We start from the raw sequence: 19,681 nt of genomic DNA, 5'->3' as shown, positions 1-19,681 counted from the left end.
TTTAACCTTTCAGAGATTGTCCAGGCTCATTTGCAGCTACCTTATGGTCCAATAGTTATTGATCTTTAATTGTAGAGATAATATAATATTTCATAAAATATGTTGTCGGTTATTGAAGAAGTCTTTTTTTGTCTTGTCCATTTATTCAATACAAAAAATCTAATCCCTTTAATCCATAAAACAGTGGTTCAAAATAGAAGCTACATGCTGTACTACTTCCTTAGCTCTTAATTCGGATGTAACTAACCTTCAGTCATTAGGTCTTTGAGAAGTTCCGAACAGGAAGGGCACCATAAGTCAACAATGATTGGTTGGTTATGCCTCTTAAAAGGTCTGACAAACCTTCGCTGCATTGAGATACTGTGTCACCCCGAGGCCTCCTAGCATCACTATGGACTCAATAAGTTACGGACCCCACAACAATGTCATATGTAAACTTGTAGGCTGAGTACCTGAAACCATGTGCCAGAACATGGCTTTTCTGCCGTCTACTAGGCTATGTTAACACAGTAGTGAGTCTGTGGGTATCTTTAGTTAATTGACATAGGGAGGGGGGAGGGAACTTATTTGCTGGCTAGAACTATCCGATTATAAATTGCTGTAATTCTGTGATTCTGTCACTGTACCATTTATGCCATATTGGAATGTTCTCCTTTTGAAAACTTAAAACAAAATTTGCCTCTTAAAAGGTGGGATAACTCATAAACTTAACCACACTTTGTCTTTGGAACAAATAAATAATACCCTACCAAAAGATGAAACATTGGCAATTTGTGAGGTGGCTGTCTACATGGTTGGTAGACCGATAACTATATAATATTTTCTCAATTCCATTTTCAGTCTACTGCAACTTAGCACTCCCATGTTACCACCACGTTCTGTATGTCTTACATGGTAGCGTCTTTACTGAGGAAAGCAATACCTCTAGAGACTGTTGTGACCCCACCGTGAGCCAGGAGTGTAAATATATTACTTCCCAGGAACCTGCATTTGTTACCCATCAAACGTGTGTTCTGCAACAATACCTCCACTGGCTTATGTCTGTTTAGGAAACATAGTATTTCCCCCTCTTGAGCTCATGTTCTAACCCATTCACGTTCCATATGAGAACGCTGATTCATCACACGACAAAGCCACTTGCACTGTATGGCATGGTAGCAATTGTGTTGGGGTGACTTATCAATGACAAATGGATTCTGTACCTTTCCTGAAGGAAATCTCTCTGTAGATTGAATTTCTGGCAGTTCCCCATCTCGCTTCGAACAGCCCACCTCTTCAGTGCACAAGGTGCATGTTGCCCAGACATTAACAACTTTACCTACAATTAATGAGTTCTTGTCTCACCACAGTGAGCACGTAAATCTATGCATAGCTTGTATGCGCTTTGAGTATTGTACCCTTGTTGTTCCCGTCCTGAAAGCATATGCAACTCGACTTGAAGACCCCGCCAAGAAAATTCAATTATAGAACATTATCTTCACCGGTACTACCTACAGTGCCTTATTATCCATACTCGGCTCCAGTTCATCATTAGATCCCAGCATGTTATCTTCTTGTTTTCGATTCTGGCTTCAGGCTGTCCAGTTAGTTTGTGGATCCTGCTGCAGCGGACCTGTCTCTGTCTACGGAGTTTGTTTGAATTCTTTTGACATCTTCTCCTTTTCACCACGCACACCTCTGGATTCCTTCAGATCTCACCACAGATCAGGGGATAGAGGGCCTCCGACTGGTACCCATCCCACCCACCAACTATTCCCACATGTTATCAAGATTGAATATTTTACCCTCCACAATGACACAGACAGGGTGCTTTGCCGCAAATGTTTTTCTTCAATAACTGATTAAAGATTGAGGAACTTTATGTATACCTTTGTGGGACCATACACCGCATAAGGATTTTCCTTAAAAATCGAAAAGCAGGAGGAGGAGCCTAGCGCTTGACCAAGATGGCCGCGTGAGCTCTGAGCTCCCGAGACCCTCGCGCCCTCCGTCGACTATCCTGTCTCTAATCCTGTCTGTATGCATGGCATCGTGTAGATGACTTGTCAGGGAGGCGATTGATGCTACCCGCGATCGGATCGCCCACCGGGAACCGGAGCTATGCATGGCGGAAGATTGCGGCCTATCTCCGAGGGATGCCAGGGGCTAGAGTTGGCAGGATGCCCGACTTCTAGTTGAACAACAACGGCCAGGCGAGGTGTGAACTGTCGGATGGAGGTCCCCGTCCTTTCACTTTCGCTTTCTCTCCCTTTGTCTGCCCTGCCCCTGGAGAGCTCCTGGTGGCTTTATTATCCTTTGGACGCTCTACATGCTACTCTGGCGGCCCATTGCAGAACTGATTACTCCTGATTCCTCTCGTTGAGAGAGGGCCGTCTTATCTGAACTGACCTCCTTGGTACCAACCATGTCGGGCAAAGCAGAGGTGGATCGGCTGAAGCCTAAGTCTACCAGGCGGGGAGCCTATACTCAAGTCAATAATATGGACCGCTATGCTCTGCAGAAGGGATCACCGAGTGGGTCGAGCCAGTCGCCGGATACCCAGAAGGAGGCCTCGCCCTTGGCCCCGGAGCTCTCGCTGCAGGATGTCATGGGCGCGCTCGAAGGGATGCAGACTTCGATTGGGAGACAGTTCGATGCCCTGGCGCATAAGGTGGATGCCATCTTGGTGGATGTTAACCTGATCCGTGCGGACTTGGGCAAAACGAATGAACGGGTTAAAACCCTGGACCTCAAGACCACGGGCCTCGCCGATGATGTCACGGAACTGCAGACCGAGGTTCGTAAGCTGAGGACCGAGAGTGATCTCGCCGCCCGCCGGCTGGAGGACTTTGAGAGCCGGGCCAGGCGCAACAACGTGCGCGTTATCGGGGTCCCGGAGTCCTCGGATGAGGCTTCGGTTGACCTGCTTGTCGAGGACTTGGTGCTTAACCATCTGCAGCCTAAGGGTCTTGGGAAGTTCTTTGCGGTTGAGAGGGCCCATAGAGTGCCGGGTGGGAGGCCCAAGGTGGGAGCCCCACCGAGGCCGATTGTCGCCTGGCTCTTTCATTTTCGAGATCGGGACGCTATCCTGCAAGCATCGAGGGTGACGGGCCCGGTCCCCTTCCAGAACGCGTCGGTGAATTTCTATCCGGACTTCACCCAGCAGGTGCAGAGGCAGAGACAGGGCTTTCTGGGGGTGAAGAGGCGACTTCGGGAGAGGGATCTGAAGTATGCCATGCTCTTCCCTGCCAGACTACGTGTGGTGTACGAAGATCGGACATTCTTCTTTGAGTCTCCTGTCATGGCCGATGAATGGCTGGACGCTTTGCCCCGGCGGCGGACGGGAGAGGACACTGCCGCGGATGGGGACAGTGGCCGGGATGGGTAAGGCTGATTTTTCGGAGCCGGTCTGACTCGATTTGACTTTCTTTGATGACTTGATTAGAGTGCAGTAAATGCGGAGGGTTGCGGGAGGACGAGGGGAGCTCTTTCCTCCCTTAGGGTGCTTTTTGTAGATGTTGGGTTTGGTAGGGCGACAGGCACACTGCAAGTTGGGGGGGCTTTGTAAGCTGCAGCAGGGGTGCAGGGTGGGGGGGATGGTTGGGGTTTTGGGGTTGTTGTTGGGGGGTCTGTTTCTGCAAGGCGTAGTGATTATCTTCGGTATTGTCCCATGGTGACTCTTCGGGGGGGGGGTGGGCCTCTTTGGGTTTGGGGATGGGGGGTAGAGGTTTAAGTGTTATTAGCTGGAATATTAATGGTTTGGGGGATCGCATTAAGCGCGGGATAGTTTTGCAACACTTGAAACGGTCACTGCCAGATGTTGCCCTACTGCAGGAGACACACCTTATAGGTAACACGTGCTATGCTCTTAATAGGAAGGGTTATAAATTCATAGCTCATTCGGGATTTTCCTCCGGGTCTAGGGGTGTAGGTATCCTAGTCAGGGCCTCGCTACCATTTGAGGTGGACTCCACCGTTGTTGACGATAGGGGGAGGTTTGTGGCGGTGGCGGGGAGGTGGGAAGGTAGAACTTTGGTTTTAGTTTCGGTTTATGTCCCTCCAGCCCTGCAGGCCTCCACGTTTGTAGATCTGGGTAGGGCCTTGCTGGATCTCCCGGGGGGTATGTTAGTGGTAGGGGGGGACTTCAATGCTGTCGGCTCTGGGCTGCTGGATAGGTACCCGCCCAGAGACACAGGGAGGGCTCAGAAATGGCTTCCAGACTTCCTAGACACACTCGGCCTGATAGACTGCTGGAGGCTCCGACACCCCACACAGCGTCAATACACCTTCCACTCCGGGGCGCATGGTAGCCTTTCTAGGATTGACTATCTGCTCACTTTGGCTGTGCACGCCCCTTTGGTGTCTGAGGCCAGGCACATGGCGCGTGGCATATCGGACCATTCGCCAGTGTGGGTCAGGCTGGATGTCGGCCGAGAGGGAGGGGAAGGGTGGCTCCTATTAACCCCTGGTACTTTCGAGATTCCAAGATGCGCAGCGCACTGGTGAAGACAGTTAAAAAAAATTTCAAGGATAATCAGGGGTCCGTGGACTCGGCAGTGTCGCTCTGGGAAGCTTTTAAGACCGTGCTGCGAGGGGAGGCCCTCTCACTTGTAGTGGCGGCCAAGCGGCGGAGAGATTGCGAGGTTATGCAGGTGGAGGAGGAGATCGTGGCTTTGGAGGGAGCGCTAGAGGAGGAGGTAACAGCGGCCTCACTGCATGATCTGAGCTTGAAGCAAGCCGAGTATAAGGACCTTGTTACAAATGCCGCTAAGACCCTCAGTAGGGAACAGCAGGGCCGCCTGTATGATGTTGGTGACAAGGCCGGGAAGCTCCTAGCTTGGCTGGATAAAAAAGAACGGGTTAATAGAGTAGTGCCGGAGTTGACGGGAGAGGGGGGAGAGGTGATTGTGGAACCTGAGGGGATTGTCCAGTGTTTCTCGGACTATTTCCGTAAGGTTTATGCCTCAGTGTCGGATAGGCCGCCCGAGGACTCGCGTGACATCTTGCGGGATATCGCTCTGCCCTGTCTTTCTGATGTAGATAGAGATGATCTTGATGGAGACTTAACGATCGATGAGGTGGCGGGAGCTATCCGCGCGCTGAACTCGGGCAAGGCCTCGGGCCCGAATGGCTTGCCGATTGACCTGTATAAACTGTTCCCGGATAGGGTAGCCCCTCACCTGCGCGCCATGTTCGTGGAGGCGCGGGGGAGTGGGACCCTCCCGTTGGACCAGAGGCTGGCGACAATTGTTGTGATACATAAAGATGGTAAACCCCGAGATAAGTGTGCCTCATATAGGCCCATATCACTCCTCAACGCCGAGCCGAAGATCCTGGCTAAAATCCTGGCGGGCCGATTGGTCAGGGTACTTGGAGACTTGATTCACCCTGATCAATCCGGTTTTATTCCGCATCACAACACCGCGTTGAACCTTCGGCGTCTTCATGGGGTCATCGCCAGGGCTGGCACGCTGCGAGAACCGGCTATTGTGGCGTCTCTTGATGCCACGATGGCCTTCGATACGGTGGAATGGGAATATTTGTGGGCTGTGCTAGCCAAGTTCGGCTTTGGCCCTGGTTTTGTGAGCTGGGTGAGGTTGCTGTATGAGGGACCCCTTGCGAGTGTGGTGGTAAATGGCCGGGCATCGACTCCGTTCCGGCTTGGGAGGGGGACTCGGCAGGGCTGCCCCCTGTCGCCTCTGTTGTTCGCCCTTGCTCTTGAACCGCTGGCGGCGTGGATACGCTGGCACCCGGATATACGTGGCCTTCGGTGGTCGCCCGAACACGAGGACCGCATTTCGCTATATGCTGATGACATCTTGTTGTATCTTGCCTCGCCTAAGAACTCACTCATAGTGGTCTGTGACGTTCTTACATCCTTCGGTAGGAATTCGGGTCTCGTCATCAACTGGAGTAAATCGTATTTATACGTCCTGAGTGGTGAGGTTCCGCCGGTCCCGCGAACTTGTTCGATCCAGATTGCTCGGCAGGGCTTCGTGTATCTGGGGATCTTTATCTCCATGGACCCCGCTTTGCGGTATGAGAGAAACCTGCTCCCCCCCTGGCGCGCCTGCGGCGGGATGTTGAGGGCTGGCGGAGGCTGCCGCTCTCCCTAGTCGGGCGCGCTGCCTTGTTCAAAATGATGTCCCTTCCTCGGTTCCTCTACGCATTGCAAAATACTCTAGATTGGGTGCCGGCCAAGTACTTTCGGGAGGTCGAAAGCCTCCAACGGAAGTTGTTGTGGGATGGGCGGCCGCGGATAGCGATTGCTAAATTGGCGCTTCCATGGTATGACGGGGGTATCGCGCTTCCAGACATCCGACGCTATTACTGGGCCACCCAGTTGTCCGCGATTAACCACGGTTTCTATGGCCCGGCCCTCAGCCCTGGTTATGCCATGGACAGATGGTTGTTGCGCGGTGGGAACTATCTTAGGGCGTTGTACTTGCGGTCCCTCGACTCGTCCCTCACGGGGCCCACCGGGGTGGCGGTGCGTGTATGGAAGATGGCGACTGACTCTCTGGGCTGGAAGGATAGGCTCACCCTAGCTGCCCCGTTGTTTGAATCTGAAAGGTTGGGTAGGCTTTGGCATACGAAAGGGTTTGCTAAATGGGACTTGATCGGCATCTCCAGGGTTGGAGATATGCTGATTAAGGGTAGGGTGAAGTCCTTTGAAGAGTTGCAGAAGGAGTATGAGTTGGGGGCGTCTGAGTTTTTCCGATATGTTCAGGTGCGTCATGCCCTGCGGTCAGTCCTCGTGGAGGGTGAGAAGGTGCCTGAGTCCTCGCCTTTGGAGGACCGGATCCTTGATGGCCATATGCCGGAGAGCACGATCTCGCTCATCTACAAGAAACTGATAAATGTTCGAGCTGATATGCTACTGGGGCTGCGGGATCAGTGGACTAGGGACGGACTCGAGTTGGATGATGAGGACTGGCAGTCTGCTGTTTCCTCTCCTAAGGAGGTTGCGATCCCGTCGCGTCTGAGGCTGGTGCAGCTCAAGATCCTGCATCGAGTGTATGTGACGGGGCCGTGACTGGTTCATATGGGATTCTCTGAGGAAGGTCTATGTAGGAGGGGATGCGGTATGGTGGGTACTTTTCTACATATCATCTGGGAATGTGGTGTCATCACGGAATTTTGGAGGCGAGTTCATGCGGTGATGGGGGAGGTGACGGGCGTTGCTATGCAGCCGGAAGCGCGGTGTTGTCTCCTGAATGTCTGGGGGCCCACTGACCATGATGAGGCACAGACCCATTGGGTGACCCTGGGTAACATGGTTGCTAAGAGGGACATCGCGCGCTTGTGGGGTTCCGGGGGGCCCCCCACGTTAACTGCGTGGAAAGAAAATATGGACTGGAGTATGCTCAGGGAGAAGACAGTATATTGTGCCAGAGGCCGCCCTCGGAAGTGGCATGCCATCTGGGGGCGGTGGAACCAATACAGGGGGGGAATATGTCTTGCCCCTGATCTTGATCCCCCCGAAGAACAGCTTTCTTCTTGACCTTCTTTCCAGCTCAGTATGCAGATGTGATGGTTAATTGACTTCTTGGGCCTCTGCTTTTCCCCCTTTTTTCCTCTTATCATAGTACTGTGACTGTTAGATGATTGGGGTCCGGCTCCCCCTGAGGGGCTATCACCGTGGGCATTCAGTGTTGTTGCCTTACTGGGGTTTGTTGTGTGTTTGTAATTATTAAAAATGGAACCTTCTCACTGCTCCTTCAATGTACTGTGGACGATTCTTTGTAATCTCCTATCGAAGCTGCCGAACCTCCGGGTTGTCGGCTGAATAGCTGTGTCCAGATTCTTGAAGAAATAAAGGTTTTTATAAAAAAAAATAAAAAAAAAAAAAAAATCGAAAAGCAAAAAGAAATCCCCATGTAGGGGAATCAAAAAGAATGCCTGACACAGGCCAGTGACCGAGAGCCACAAGCATCAAATGGAATCTGGAAGAGAATCACGGCAGGATTCAGGACCACGGGACAACAGGGAACACTTTTATTCACCTTTCCGAGGTCCTGAACTATCTTCCATTTCTTGTTCAGTTTCCTCAAGCCCTTCACTACGTGCTACAGCATAGACTGCCCACGGTGACCACCAATGCAAAGCTCCAGCAACGACCATCCTCGACACCTGAAAGGATCTTCATGCCACATTGAAGACCGTCTGTAACGCCTGTCCTGCTCTTCTTGCTACAGCAATGACCATCTGCTATGCTCTCCCTGCTCCTCGTGGCCTGCTCCACCACAAATTGTAGTTTGGGCTAAAAGAAACCAAGGACTTCAAGTAGCAAGGTCTCCTGAAAGCCCTCAGGGCTTGGTGCGAGGCCTTCCAGTTACAGGCTACAGAAGAGGAGGATGTACATGTTGAGGAGTAGCAGAAAGGAGGAGATAGGGAGGATGGAAGCTCTTCGATAATGGCTCCAGAGGAGAGAGGAGGACTCACAAGAGTGAGGTCCCCTGCCAGATCCAGGGCCAGTAGCAGCCTCTCAGTCCATAGCCTGACCACAGAGGAACTGGCAGACAGGAAAGCAGAAAGGGAGATCTGAAAGAAACACGTTAGTTAGATTCCTCACCTTAGAATATCCCCAGGCGTCAGGCTGGATCCGGAAATATTTTTTCGTCAGCTGTACCCTTGTACCCTTGCGCGTCGCTAGGCGTCATCTGCGGCTCCGCGTCCATCGGCGGCGTCGTGATCGTCGGGATGACGTCGTCGGAGTACTTAGACGCCGCCCTCGCTCGCTGACGTCAGTTCTTCTTTTTTCCGCGCCAGTAAGCGCCGATCCGGGAAGCGCATACCCTTTTAGTCACTTTTTGACTAAACTTTTTGAACCCTTTTGGTTCCATTTGCAGTTGACCTCGACTCTGGTGCCGGTAGGGATGCCTGGGTTCAAACCGTGCGACGCCTGTCACCGCCTGATGTCGGTCACGGACCATCACCGCCGGTGTCTCTACTGCCTTGGGGCCGACCATGATGCCGAGTCGTGCCTCGACTGCCGGGCCTTGACCTCGAAGGCTAGGCGGGAGCGGTCCCGCAACCTGCTCGAGATCCGGCAGTCGGCTCTGCGCCGCTCGAAGTCCGGGTCGAGGAGGAGGTCGAAGGACCGGTCGCGCAGCCGCAGTCATCACCGTTTGTCGGGGTCAAAGTCCTTGCATTCCGGTAAGTCGAGGCGCAGCAAGAAGTCGAAGAGGCGACATCGCTCTTCCGACTCCCCTCGCCGGTCACGCGACTTGGCTGAGGTTTCGGGTGGCACCTCTGTCCGGAGCCGCGGGAGTCGCGTCCGACCCCATACCCTCCGGTCCCTGGGTCTGGTGCGACTCCGGCGGAGATCTGAGACTTCCTCGTGGCCATGAGGAGTCTGGCTCCACCGTCGACGCCTGCCGGCGCACCTTCGGGCCCCACAGGCTCGACTGGGAGGCCTAGCGAGCCGGCGGCTCCGGCCCCGGCGCCGTCGTCGACTTCGGTCCTGACGCCGCAGGCTCCCGCGAGATCCAGGCCAGACCTTACGACCCCTCCGCCGGCGCCGATCCCTTCACAGCCGCCCCCGGCGCCGCCTTCAGATGACGCCGTCCCCAGTTTTAGTCCCGGTCCGGGCCCGGCGTCGGAGCGGCGCCACCTGGCACCGTATCCGGCACTGATGGATGACAGGTTCATCTTCCGCCCGGCTCCGATCATTCTACCTGTATACCAGGAGTTGGATGACGGGGACGACTGGGAGGGTTCTGAGGACCCTCTGGCACAGCAGTGCCAGTTATCTCAGGACTGGGCAGAAGAACTGGGGGATGGCAGTGGTCTTGGCACCTCCCTTGACACTGGCTTCATCTCTCCTCCCTCCGTGGCTACGGAGGAGGGTGCTTCATATTCTGTGGTGCTGCGCAAGGTGGCCGAAGCCCTTGGGCTGGTGCTCCCTGCTGTGGCCGTGAGGACTAATGTCCTCACTGAAGTGCTTCAACCGCCAGTAAGCTCCTCGGAGCCTCTGCTGCAGTTCAATGAAGCACTGACCGACGTTCTGATGGGCACCTGGTCCAAGCCCTGCACAGTCCCTCCTGTGGACCGGAATGTGGCCCGGCGCCACCGCCCTGCACCGGGCGTCCCCAGTTTTCTGTTGGCGCACCTCACGCCCAAAAGCCTGGTTATCCAGGCCTCTACCTCCCGGACCGCCTTCCCGTCCACTCCCCCAGATCGGGAATCCAAAAGGTTGGAACACTTTGGGAAGAAGCTGTTCTCCTACCTTAGTTTGGGGTTGCTGTCTATCAACACCGTGTGCCTTTTGGACCGTTACACCCACTCCTTGTGGGATACGGTGGTGGACATTCTGCCTCAGTGTCCGGACATGGCTCGCCCAGGCTCTTGCCGAGGGGCGGGATGCGGCACGGTATTCAATCCGATGTGGACTGGACACAACGGACTCACTAGGCAGGGCAATTGCGACCACGGTGGCGATTCGTCGCCACGCCTGGCTGAGATCCACGAACTTCTCCGGGGATGTCCAGAGCACCCTCATGGACATGCCCTTCGATGGCTGTTGCCTTTCTGGCGACAAAGCGGATAGTGCGCTGGAGCGCTTAAAGGACTCCAGGTCTACGGCCAAGTCCTTGGGCCTCACGGCCCGCGTCCACAAACTTCCACTTTACGCCCCTTTCGTGGCCAAGGAAGGGGCGCCCCCCTCACGTCCGTCTAGCCACAGGCCGCAGAACCAGCCTCAACGCGGTCGCGGACGTGGATCCTGCCGAGGCGGAGCAGGGGGACAACAAGCCGGTCCGTCCACATCTGCCCAAGCAGCATCCGTCTCAAAGCCCTCCTAGTCTGAGCTTTCAGGCCCATTCCACGCCAGTGGGAGGCAGAGTTCGCCATCACCTGCTCCACTTGCGCACCATCACATCGGACAGGTGGGTGCTGCAAATCGTCCGAAGGGGCTACTCCCTCCCCTTCGAGGCGACCCCTCCAGCCATGCCACCGCAGTATCACTGCTTGTCGTGGGATCACTTGCAACTTCTGCAGGAGGAAGTTACGGCCGTCTTGGCCAAGGGGGCCATCGAGCGCGTTCCTGGCCCAGAAGTAGGTTGGGGTTGTTATTCTCACTACTTTCTGGTTCCCAAGAAGGGCAAAGGGGGCCTACAACCTATCTTGGACCTCAGGAGTGTCAACGCCTTCCTCCGGAAGGAGAAGTTCAAGATGCTCACCTTAGCTCAGGTTCTGGCTGCCCTAGACCCTGGAGACTGGATGGTAGCGTTGGACTTGCAGGACGCTTATTTCCACATCCCCGTCCTGCCGGCCCACCGGCGTTACCTGCGGCTCACGGTAGGCCACAAGCACTTTCAGTTTACCGTGCTCCCCTTCGGCCTCACCAGTGCCCCTCGGGTGTTCACGAAAGTGATGGCGGTGGTCGCAGCTCCTCTGCGCAGATTAGGGGTTCCAGTCTTCCCCTATCTCGACAACTGGTTGTTGAAGGCGGGCTCGCCCCAAACAGTCGTCACCCACCTCCAGACTACGGCCGACCACCTGCATTCGCTGGGGTTCTCCATCAACGTGCCAAAGTCGCATCTGAGTCCCTCCCAATAGCTCCTCTTCATCAGAGCGGTTCTGGACTCGGCGCAGTTCCGGGTCTATCCTCCGGAACAGCGGGTTCGGGATATTCAGGCTCTGATTCCGATCTTTCGACCTTTATCCCGGGTTTCGGTCAGGTTGGTGCTGCGGCTTCTGGGTGTGATGGCCTCCTGCATCCTGCTGGTACATCACTCCAGGTTGCGGATGCGGGCTCTGCAGTGGGACCTGAAGTTTCAGTGGGCCCAGCATCGGGGCAACCTGTCCGACCATGTCTTGATCTCAGAGGGCACTGCACAACAGTTGCAGTGGTGGCTCACGGACCGCGATTGGGTCAGTGGCAGATCCCTCTCCCTTCCCCAACAGGAGCACACAGAAGTGACGGATGCGTCCCTCCTGGGATGGGGGGGCCACAAGGGAGAGGCGGAGATCAGAGGCCTCTGGTCTCCGGCGGAGTTCCAGCTCCATATCAACCTATTGGAGCTGCGGGCGATCCGGCTTGCACTGAAGGCATTCCTGCCCTCTGTTCGGGGAAGTGTAGTGCAGGTGTTCACGGACAACACCACCGCCATGTGGTATTGCAGCAAACAGGGCGGGGTGGGGTCGTGGACCCTTTGTCAGGAGGCTCTGCGCCTCTGGACATGGCTGGAACATCAGGGCATCACCCTGGTGGTTCAACACCTGGCGGGCTCTCTGAACGCCAGGGCAGACGTACTCAGCCGCCGGTGCATGATGGATCACGAATGGCGTCTGAACTCGGACGTGACGCAAGGCCTCTTTCAGCAGTGGGGAGAGCCTTGGTTAGATCTATTCGCCAACGAAGATAACGCGCAATGTCAGCAGTTCTGCGCGTTGGAATTTCCAAGGCGGCACTCGCTTGGAGACGCTTTTCATCGCGGTCTGTTGTACACCTTTCCGCCTATACTACTTCTGCCCAGAGTGCTGAAGAAGATCAGGCGCAACCAGGCCCAAGTCATCCTTGTGACTCCGGATTGGGCACGAAGATACTGGTATCCCGAGCTACTCAGTCTATCGATCGATCCCCCGATTCGACTGCCTCTTCAGGAGGACCTTCTGTCGCAGCAGCATGGGACGGTCCTCCACCCGAACCTGTCCAGCCTGCACCTCCATGCGTGGAGATTGAGCGGCGGCAGTTGATGCCATTTGACTTGCCTCCTGAAGTCTGTAATGTTATTCTGGCAGCCAGGCGTCCCTCCACAAAATCGGTATACGCCTGCAGGTGGAACAAATTTGTGGCATGGTGCATAGCAAAGGCTGTGGTTCCCCTTTCCGCCCCTCTTTCTGAGGTTCTCCTTTCTTCTTTCCCTGGCCCAGCAGGGCTCTGCTCTGGGCACCCCCAAGGGATACCTTTCGGCTATTTCTGCTTTCTTACAGCTTCCTGATCAGCCTTCTCTTTTTAAATCCCCTGTTTTTTCTCGATTCTTTAAGGGCATTACTCACATGTTTCCTCCTGCCCTTTTCATAATGCCTCAGTGGGATTTGAATCTAGTGTTGACCTAGCTGATGTGCGTTCCCTTTGAGCCACTTCATAATTGTCCCCTTCGTCTTCTGACTCTTAAGACTGCTTTCCTGGTTGCCATCACCTCTGCTAGAAGGGTGAGTGAGCTCCAGGCTCTATCTTCTAAGCCTCCTTTCCTTTCTGTCCATCCGGACAAAGTTGTTCTCAGGACTCATCCTTCCTTTCTCCCAAAGGTGGTAACTGCCTTTCACATCGGCCAGTCTGTTACACTGCCCACCTTCTTTCCGCCTCCACATCCCTTTGAAAGAGGAAGAGAGGCTCCACCGTCTGGACCCAAAACAGGCGCTGTCCTTCTATCTGGACCGCACCAAACAGTTCCGGGTGGACGACCAACTCTTTGTTGGCTACGTGGGTGCTAAGAAGGGGCAGGCGGTGCACAAGCGAACCATCTCTCGTGGGTCGTTTTGTGTATCAAGGCCTGTTATTCCTTAGCTAAAAAGGAACCCCCTGTGTGGCTGAGGGCCCATTCCACTCGGGCCACAGTGGCGACCACTGCCTTGGGCCGGGGAGTCCCCTTGCAGGACATTTGTCAGGCAGCAACTTGGGCCTCGCTGCACACGTTTGCCAAACATTATTGCCTGGACAGCCAAGTCCGGAGAGACGGCTTTTTTGGCCGTTCCATTCTCCAGGACTTCCTGGTGTGATCTTGGTTCACAGACCCATCCCTGGGGTTGGTATTGCTGGGGTATCTATTCTAAGGTGAGGAATCTAACTAACGTGTTTCTTTCAGTTGAGCAACATCGGTAACGATATATCTGTAAGAATCATTAGTTAGTTAGATTCCTCACCGCCCCACCCATCCTCCCCGTTCTGCGAACCGATATCTAGGGTTAAGGTCATCCCTTTCAGGTCCCTAGATTCTTGGCACCAGTGTCGGTCTCTTGCATGGCTCTGCGTTCCTGGTGCGGAAAGCTATGTACAAGAACTGACGTCAGCGCGTGAGGGCGGCGTCTAAGTACTCCGACGACGTCATCCCGGCGATCACGACGCCGACGACGGATGCGGAGCCGCAGACGACGCCTAGCGACGCGCAAGGGTATTGCTGACGAAAAAATCTTTCCGGATTCAGCCTGACGCCTGGGGATATTCTAAGGTGAGGAATCTAACTAACTAATGTTTCTTACAGATATATCGTTACCGAAGGTAAGTAACTTGTTCTTTAGGTTGCAAATGGGCACACCTAAAGAAGGGGAAGCCACAAAGAGGGAGGCTGCAAAAGAGGAGGCAGCTGCCTAGAAGGGTGCAGAGATTAAAAAGGCTGAGTCAGTGAGAGTTGGCTCCTGAAAAGTGTCTTAGGGATCTGGACCTGAAGACAAAACAAAGCACAGGGCCCAGCAACAATGGTGGCAACAAAACCACTGTGTCTGATGAGCAAAAGAGAGTCCTCATACCTAAAGACCTGGTGCCTAGCTTCATATTGGGGCCGACATATATAAGTGGTTTGAGGCCTACTAAGTAGCCTTAAAAATGCACAGGGTCCCTGAAGGAGACTTGAGCGCCAGTCCCGTGGTGGCACATACCTAAAGAGGGGAGGGATTTTTGTTGACCCTAGAAATGGGTGACAGGATGAAAGACCCCCATTATGGCAATCCTTATCCAAAAGTACGAGCACACCCCTGAAAAGTATCGGCTGATGGTCAAGGACAGGCAGAAACTGCCCCAGCAGTCTTGAGTAGATATTGTGGAGTATTTCAGCAAGGCAATACATAGCTGTGTGAGGGGCAGTGAAGTAAACACTTATGAGGAGTTGTACAATCTGTTTGTTTTCTAGAGAGCACATGTTAGGTTATTGTTTTCCAGAGTTACGCCAACATCTGATGGACAGCAAGCTCGCTAGCCCTAGGGAGCTTGCAAAGGAGGTGGACCACTGGCTGACTGGCTGATAGAAGATTGTATCTGGGAGGGATCACCCAAAGGGTGGATAAGGTCCCTACCAGAAGTAAGAGGGAGAGACAAAGTAAAATAACTGAGTTTTTGAAGGGCCCCCAAAAGAGTTTCTGGTTACTGCTGACAACCACAAGAGTCACTACCGAGTGGCTATGGTTCCCTTTGGATAGGGGAGTGGGTCTCAGGTTCCTTGAAGGTAGCTGTGAATCTGGCCATTCCAGTGGATTGTCTGTTGGGAAATGGTGTGGAGCACGCCATCAGGAAGGAGTTGGAGCTCCAGTCACACTTGGAGATGTTAGGGTTGCCTGAGTGGGTGTGCATGATTACATGGTCCATGGCTACCTGAGAGGAAAATCCCAAGGTCCTGGAGCCTGAAACAATGGCCCAGGCACCTACCAAGAAGAGAAGGGGCATGGAGGGTGGAAAACTTCCCCCCAGGATTCCCACGGACCAGGAGGAAGCAGGAGCTGAGGGAGATGCTCTGGAAACTACAGGGAAAGACATTGCTGCCCTGGGAGACCTACCTGAACTGGCTGTTTGGCAAGCAGATGGGGGCCCCTCCTGAGCAGAATCCTGCTAAGTGCAGAAGTGTCCCACTCGCGATGACGCCAGGTCGAAGCCCAGGCAAATGGAGACACTCCTGGTGTTCACCTCATCTACTGGGAGAATGATCCCCTGTACAGCGAACCTAAGTCAATATGTGCGTTGGTGGTTGCCCAGTGCTACAGGGCCGACCTACTGGGACAGGCTCATGATGTATCCCTTGCAGGACATCTAAGGCAGACCAAGACCTTTGAAAGGCGGGTCACCCACTTTTATTGGTCCCAGATGAAAATGATCTCAGCTGCTTTCTGTAGGTCCTGTCCTACCTGTCAAGAGTAGGCATTGATATTATGGGGCCTCTGGAGTCTAAGACAGCCTTGGGCGACAGGTTCATCCTGGTGTTGGTGGACCATGCCAGAAAAGTACCCGGAACCATCCAGCAGAGAACAGTGACTGTGCCCGCTGTGGCCAGGACACTGATGTAGGTTTCCTCAAGAATGTGGTATCTGACCGAGGTACCAACTTCATATCTGCATAAATGAAGTCTATGTGGGACGAGTGTGGAGTAACCTACACGTTCTCCAGACCCTATCATCCCCAAACTAATGGGCTTATTGAGAGGTTGAGAGGATCAACAAGACCCTGAAAGGCATAATAATGGGCCTAGTAGAGCCTTTGAGGTGGAAATGAGACATCTTGGTGCCATGCCTGTTGTTTGCTTAGAGTTGGTTTCAGCCCCTTCAAGCTTCTTTATTCCCACTCTGTCAGAGGGCCTGTGATCCTTGTAAAGAAGGGGTGGGAGCAAGCTTACAAGAAACTAGTCAGCTGCATGTTGGCCCTAGGTTTCAAATGAAGCAGATCTAGAATACTGCCACTGAGAACCTAGCCTTCACCCAGAAAATCATGAAACTCTGGTATGACCAGAAGGCCACTCTGGTTGAGTTTCAACCAAGTCAGAAGGTGTGGGTGATGGAGCCTGTCAAGCCTCGGACATTGCAGGACTAGTGGACTGGCCTATATGAGGTAAAGGAGTGCAAAGGGGAGGTCCCCTAGCTGGTAGAACTTCAGACCGCCAGGAACCCCTCGAGGGTCCTGCATGTTAACTGCCTCAAGCCAAACTTTGAGAGTTCTGTGGTCTCTATGCTCTTGGTGACAGATAGAGGTGAGGAGGGAGAGAGTGAACCTATCCTGGATTGCCTCTCCTCAAAAGAGCATGATGGATCAGTAGAGGGAGTGAACCTCTCCCCCTCTCTCACCTCTCAACAAGAGAGATACTGCTGCCATCGGTTGGAGTAATTGTCTTCCCTGTTCTCACTTACCCCTGGGCTCGCCCATTGGTGTACCCACAACATTGACACAGGGGGCAGTATGCCTGTTAAGAATAAGATGTACAGGCTATCTGACAAAGTGAGGGCCAGCATTAGGGAAGAAGTGTCCAAGATGATGGAGCTAGAGGTAATTGATAATTCCAACAGCCCTTGGTCCAACTCAGTGCTACTGATATCCAAGGCTGCCCCAGCAGGCACCACCACAGAACTCCGGTTCTGTGTGGATTATAGAGGGCTCGATTCAGTCACCAAGACTAATGCACACCCAATCCCCCAAGCTGATGAGCTCATTGTTTGGATGGGAGGTGCCAAGTTCCTGAGTACCTTCAATTTGACATTGGTGTACTGGTAGATTGCCTTAACCGAGGGGGGCATGGAGAGGTCTGCATTCTCCATCCCAAAGTGCCATGTCCAGTTTAGGGTGATGCCTTTTGCATTAAAGAATGCCCCTACCACCTTCCAGAGGTTAGTCAAGTTGACTGTGTAGCTAATGCTGCATAATTTCACCAGGTGCTGTTGCATGGATAGGCAAACCAGAAGAATGGAAAGAGGAGGAAAGAGAGTAGCCCATAGGGGAGTCTCTATCAATGGTGCAGCCTATGCAATAGCATCCTGATCATTGCTGCCTTTTACTACTCAATCGTGCGCTGGCTTGCATTAGTTTTGTCATAGTTGGCCTTATTTTCACCTTGCTGCTTCCTTATACTACCTTGTAATCTAGTTCAAACGTACATGAATCTATGAACTATAAAGTGCCAGAAAAGAAAATTGTATTTATCTGTAACACTAGTAACTGTAGTTCTTTTATAGATTCACATGCAGACTCCCCTCCCTCTTCCTCAATGAGGGTATACATCGGGTAGATCCTGACAATCTGAAGATGGCACCTGGGGATTGGACTTTAAGAGTACCCACTCCATTGGTTCCCTTTTGGAGACACTATAAGATAGCTAGGCGCCGTGGAAGAAGTGTTAAAAGCATAACTTCAATACGCATATGTTTCAAATAGAAAGGAGTTTCAGCCTGAGTGGGAAATAATTAAAAAACGGGTAAATCTATGTACTGTATCAGTGATGGATAACTAGGTACAGGTAAGAAACACGTTACTACTATTTATGCATACTCTGTCAGATCGGGGTTAATTAATTGGCTTCTCTTGAATAACTAAAATTTAATCCAATGGATAATAATTGTATTCCTCTTCGCAAAAAAATTTTAAGAACGCTAAAATGTTTATATGTGCCATGGAAGAGTTTTTCACAAATAATTTTCCTTTTCTTTATCTGAATTAAAACATTTACTGATAAACATGTCTAGTGAGTATAATGTTTGACCGAGTGTAACACATGATCCGGTATGCTAGTATTTTGTTTTTTGTTTTTTACTCAAGGACTTTGAAAAAAATATGGTATTGAATCAGAGCATTTTCCAGCGACAGTTAGCTTCAGAGAGGGAGGCTGCACATGAAGTAAATAAAGAAAATAAGTCTCTACAACAGAAACTGCAGTGGCTCAATCAAAAACTAAAGGTATTTAGTTGCTTTGATTTGTTGTTGTTGTCTTAGTAAAATATGCACCTATGCATGAGCTTTGCACGTGAAGATCTCTTCCAGAGCAATCAATATCCAAACGTAACAGAGGGAAGTGGGTTGAAGATGGGAATAGAAACATACACATGTGCATATATTCACTGAAAAAAAGAGACGTTTAAAAGCAAATTATGGCTCTGGCTTAAATGCCACGAACCTCTGAAATTTGCCAGTTATGGTTATCAGTGCAGACAACACATGCCACAACGTCTACCATGCTGCTTTCGTGAAAGCTCTTTTTTTTATTTCTATGCAAAGTGGTGTTTTGTGCATGATCAGCATAGGCTGTGGCATGTGTTGTGTATGTAAACAATCTATACGTCTATATTCACTGAAAAAAAACAAAGGTTAAATGGGCATTATAGTTAGCTGAAAATGTCAGTTAGAACATACAGACTTAAACTTACAAAACCATTAAAATTCACTAGTTATATTTATCTCAATTAACTATAACTTACGCTCTGAAGTAACTATAATTTAAGTCCCTGCCATGCACAGTGTTGTTATCAATGATGTAATTTCAGATTATGCAGTGACGTTACCAATGATATCATAGAACATCACGTGACCCGGCTAGTCAATTTGCACCATGCGCGGCCGGATGTCTCTATCAGATGGACAAGTTACTTACTTTCGGTAACGCCTTATCTGGTACAGACAGGATCTAGCTGCAGATTCCTTATCGACCCATCCAACCTCCCTGCTCTGCAAACTGGAGGCCCTGTTGTCTCCAAGATCCCCTCTTTGCATACTACGGTTCTTTTCATTTGGCACACTATTTACAGAGACTGTTTCCTTGAGTGGCTCGATGTTGTTGGTGCGAAAATAGTCACAAAAGAAACTGGCGTCAACACATTGGGGGAGGGCTTATGTGGACTCTGTTCACATCACATTCAGGAGACGATGTCGCTGTGGAGTTACTCGAAATATTTTCTGGATCTAGTCTGGTGCCTGGGGACATTTCTAAGATAAGGAATCTGCAGTTAGATCCTGTCTCTACCAGAAAAAGCGATACCGAAGGTAAGTAACTTGTTCATTTAGCCCTGATTTAACTTGCTTTCCTCAAAGTAATCCCTCGGTAACCCCTCCTCATGCAATTCTGAATTCTAGGTACTTACCCGAGTCACTTACTTGTGTTCTACTGAACATAAGATCATTGATTAAAAACAAGTATGAATTTGGAGAGGGGGCACTAGGTGGCACGCACGCAAAATGGCCGCACCAGCGTGAGGCTCTGGCAGCCCGATGTCACAATCCTAACAATTATCCTGC

The 19,681-nt window shown here is 52.0% G+C and overlaps 1 protein-coding gene across 1 annotated transcript in view; it reads left to right on the top strand.

The window, feature by feature from the left end:
• Positions 1 to 19,681, top strand: part of LOC146817393 (uncharacterized) — a 1,110,110-nt gene that overhangs the window by 510,807 nt on the left and 579,622 nt on the right. Inside the window, exon 6 of the mRNA XM_085609207.1 lies at positions 18,212 to 18,349. Coding sequence (XP_085465333.1) covers positions 18,212 to 18,349 — 138 coding nt within the window. The remainder of the gene's footprint in view (positions 1 to 18,211; positions 18,350 to 19,681) is intronic.

The sequence above is a fragment of the Triturus cristatus genome, chromosome 6, assembly GCF_964204655.1.
Source record: "Triturus cristatus chromosome 6, aTriCri1.1, whole genome shotgun sequence".
In the NCBI taxonomy this organism is placed as follows: Eukaryota; Metazoa; Chordata; class Amphibia; order Caudata; family Salamandridae; genus Triturus; species Triturus cristatus.
The sequence above is the reverse complement of the archived record's forward strand: the minus strand, read 5'-3'. Positions and strand labels throughout refer to the sequence as shown.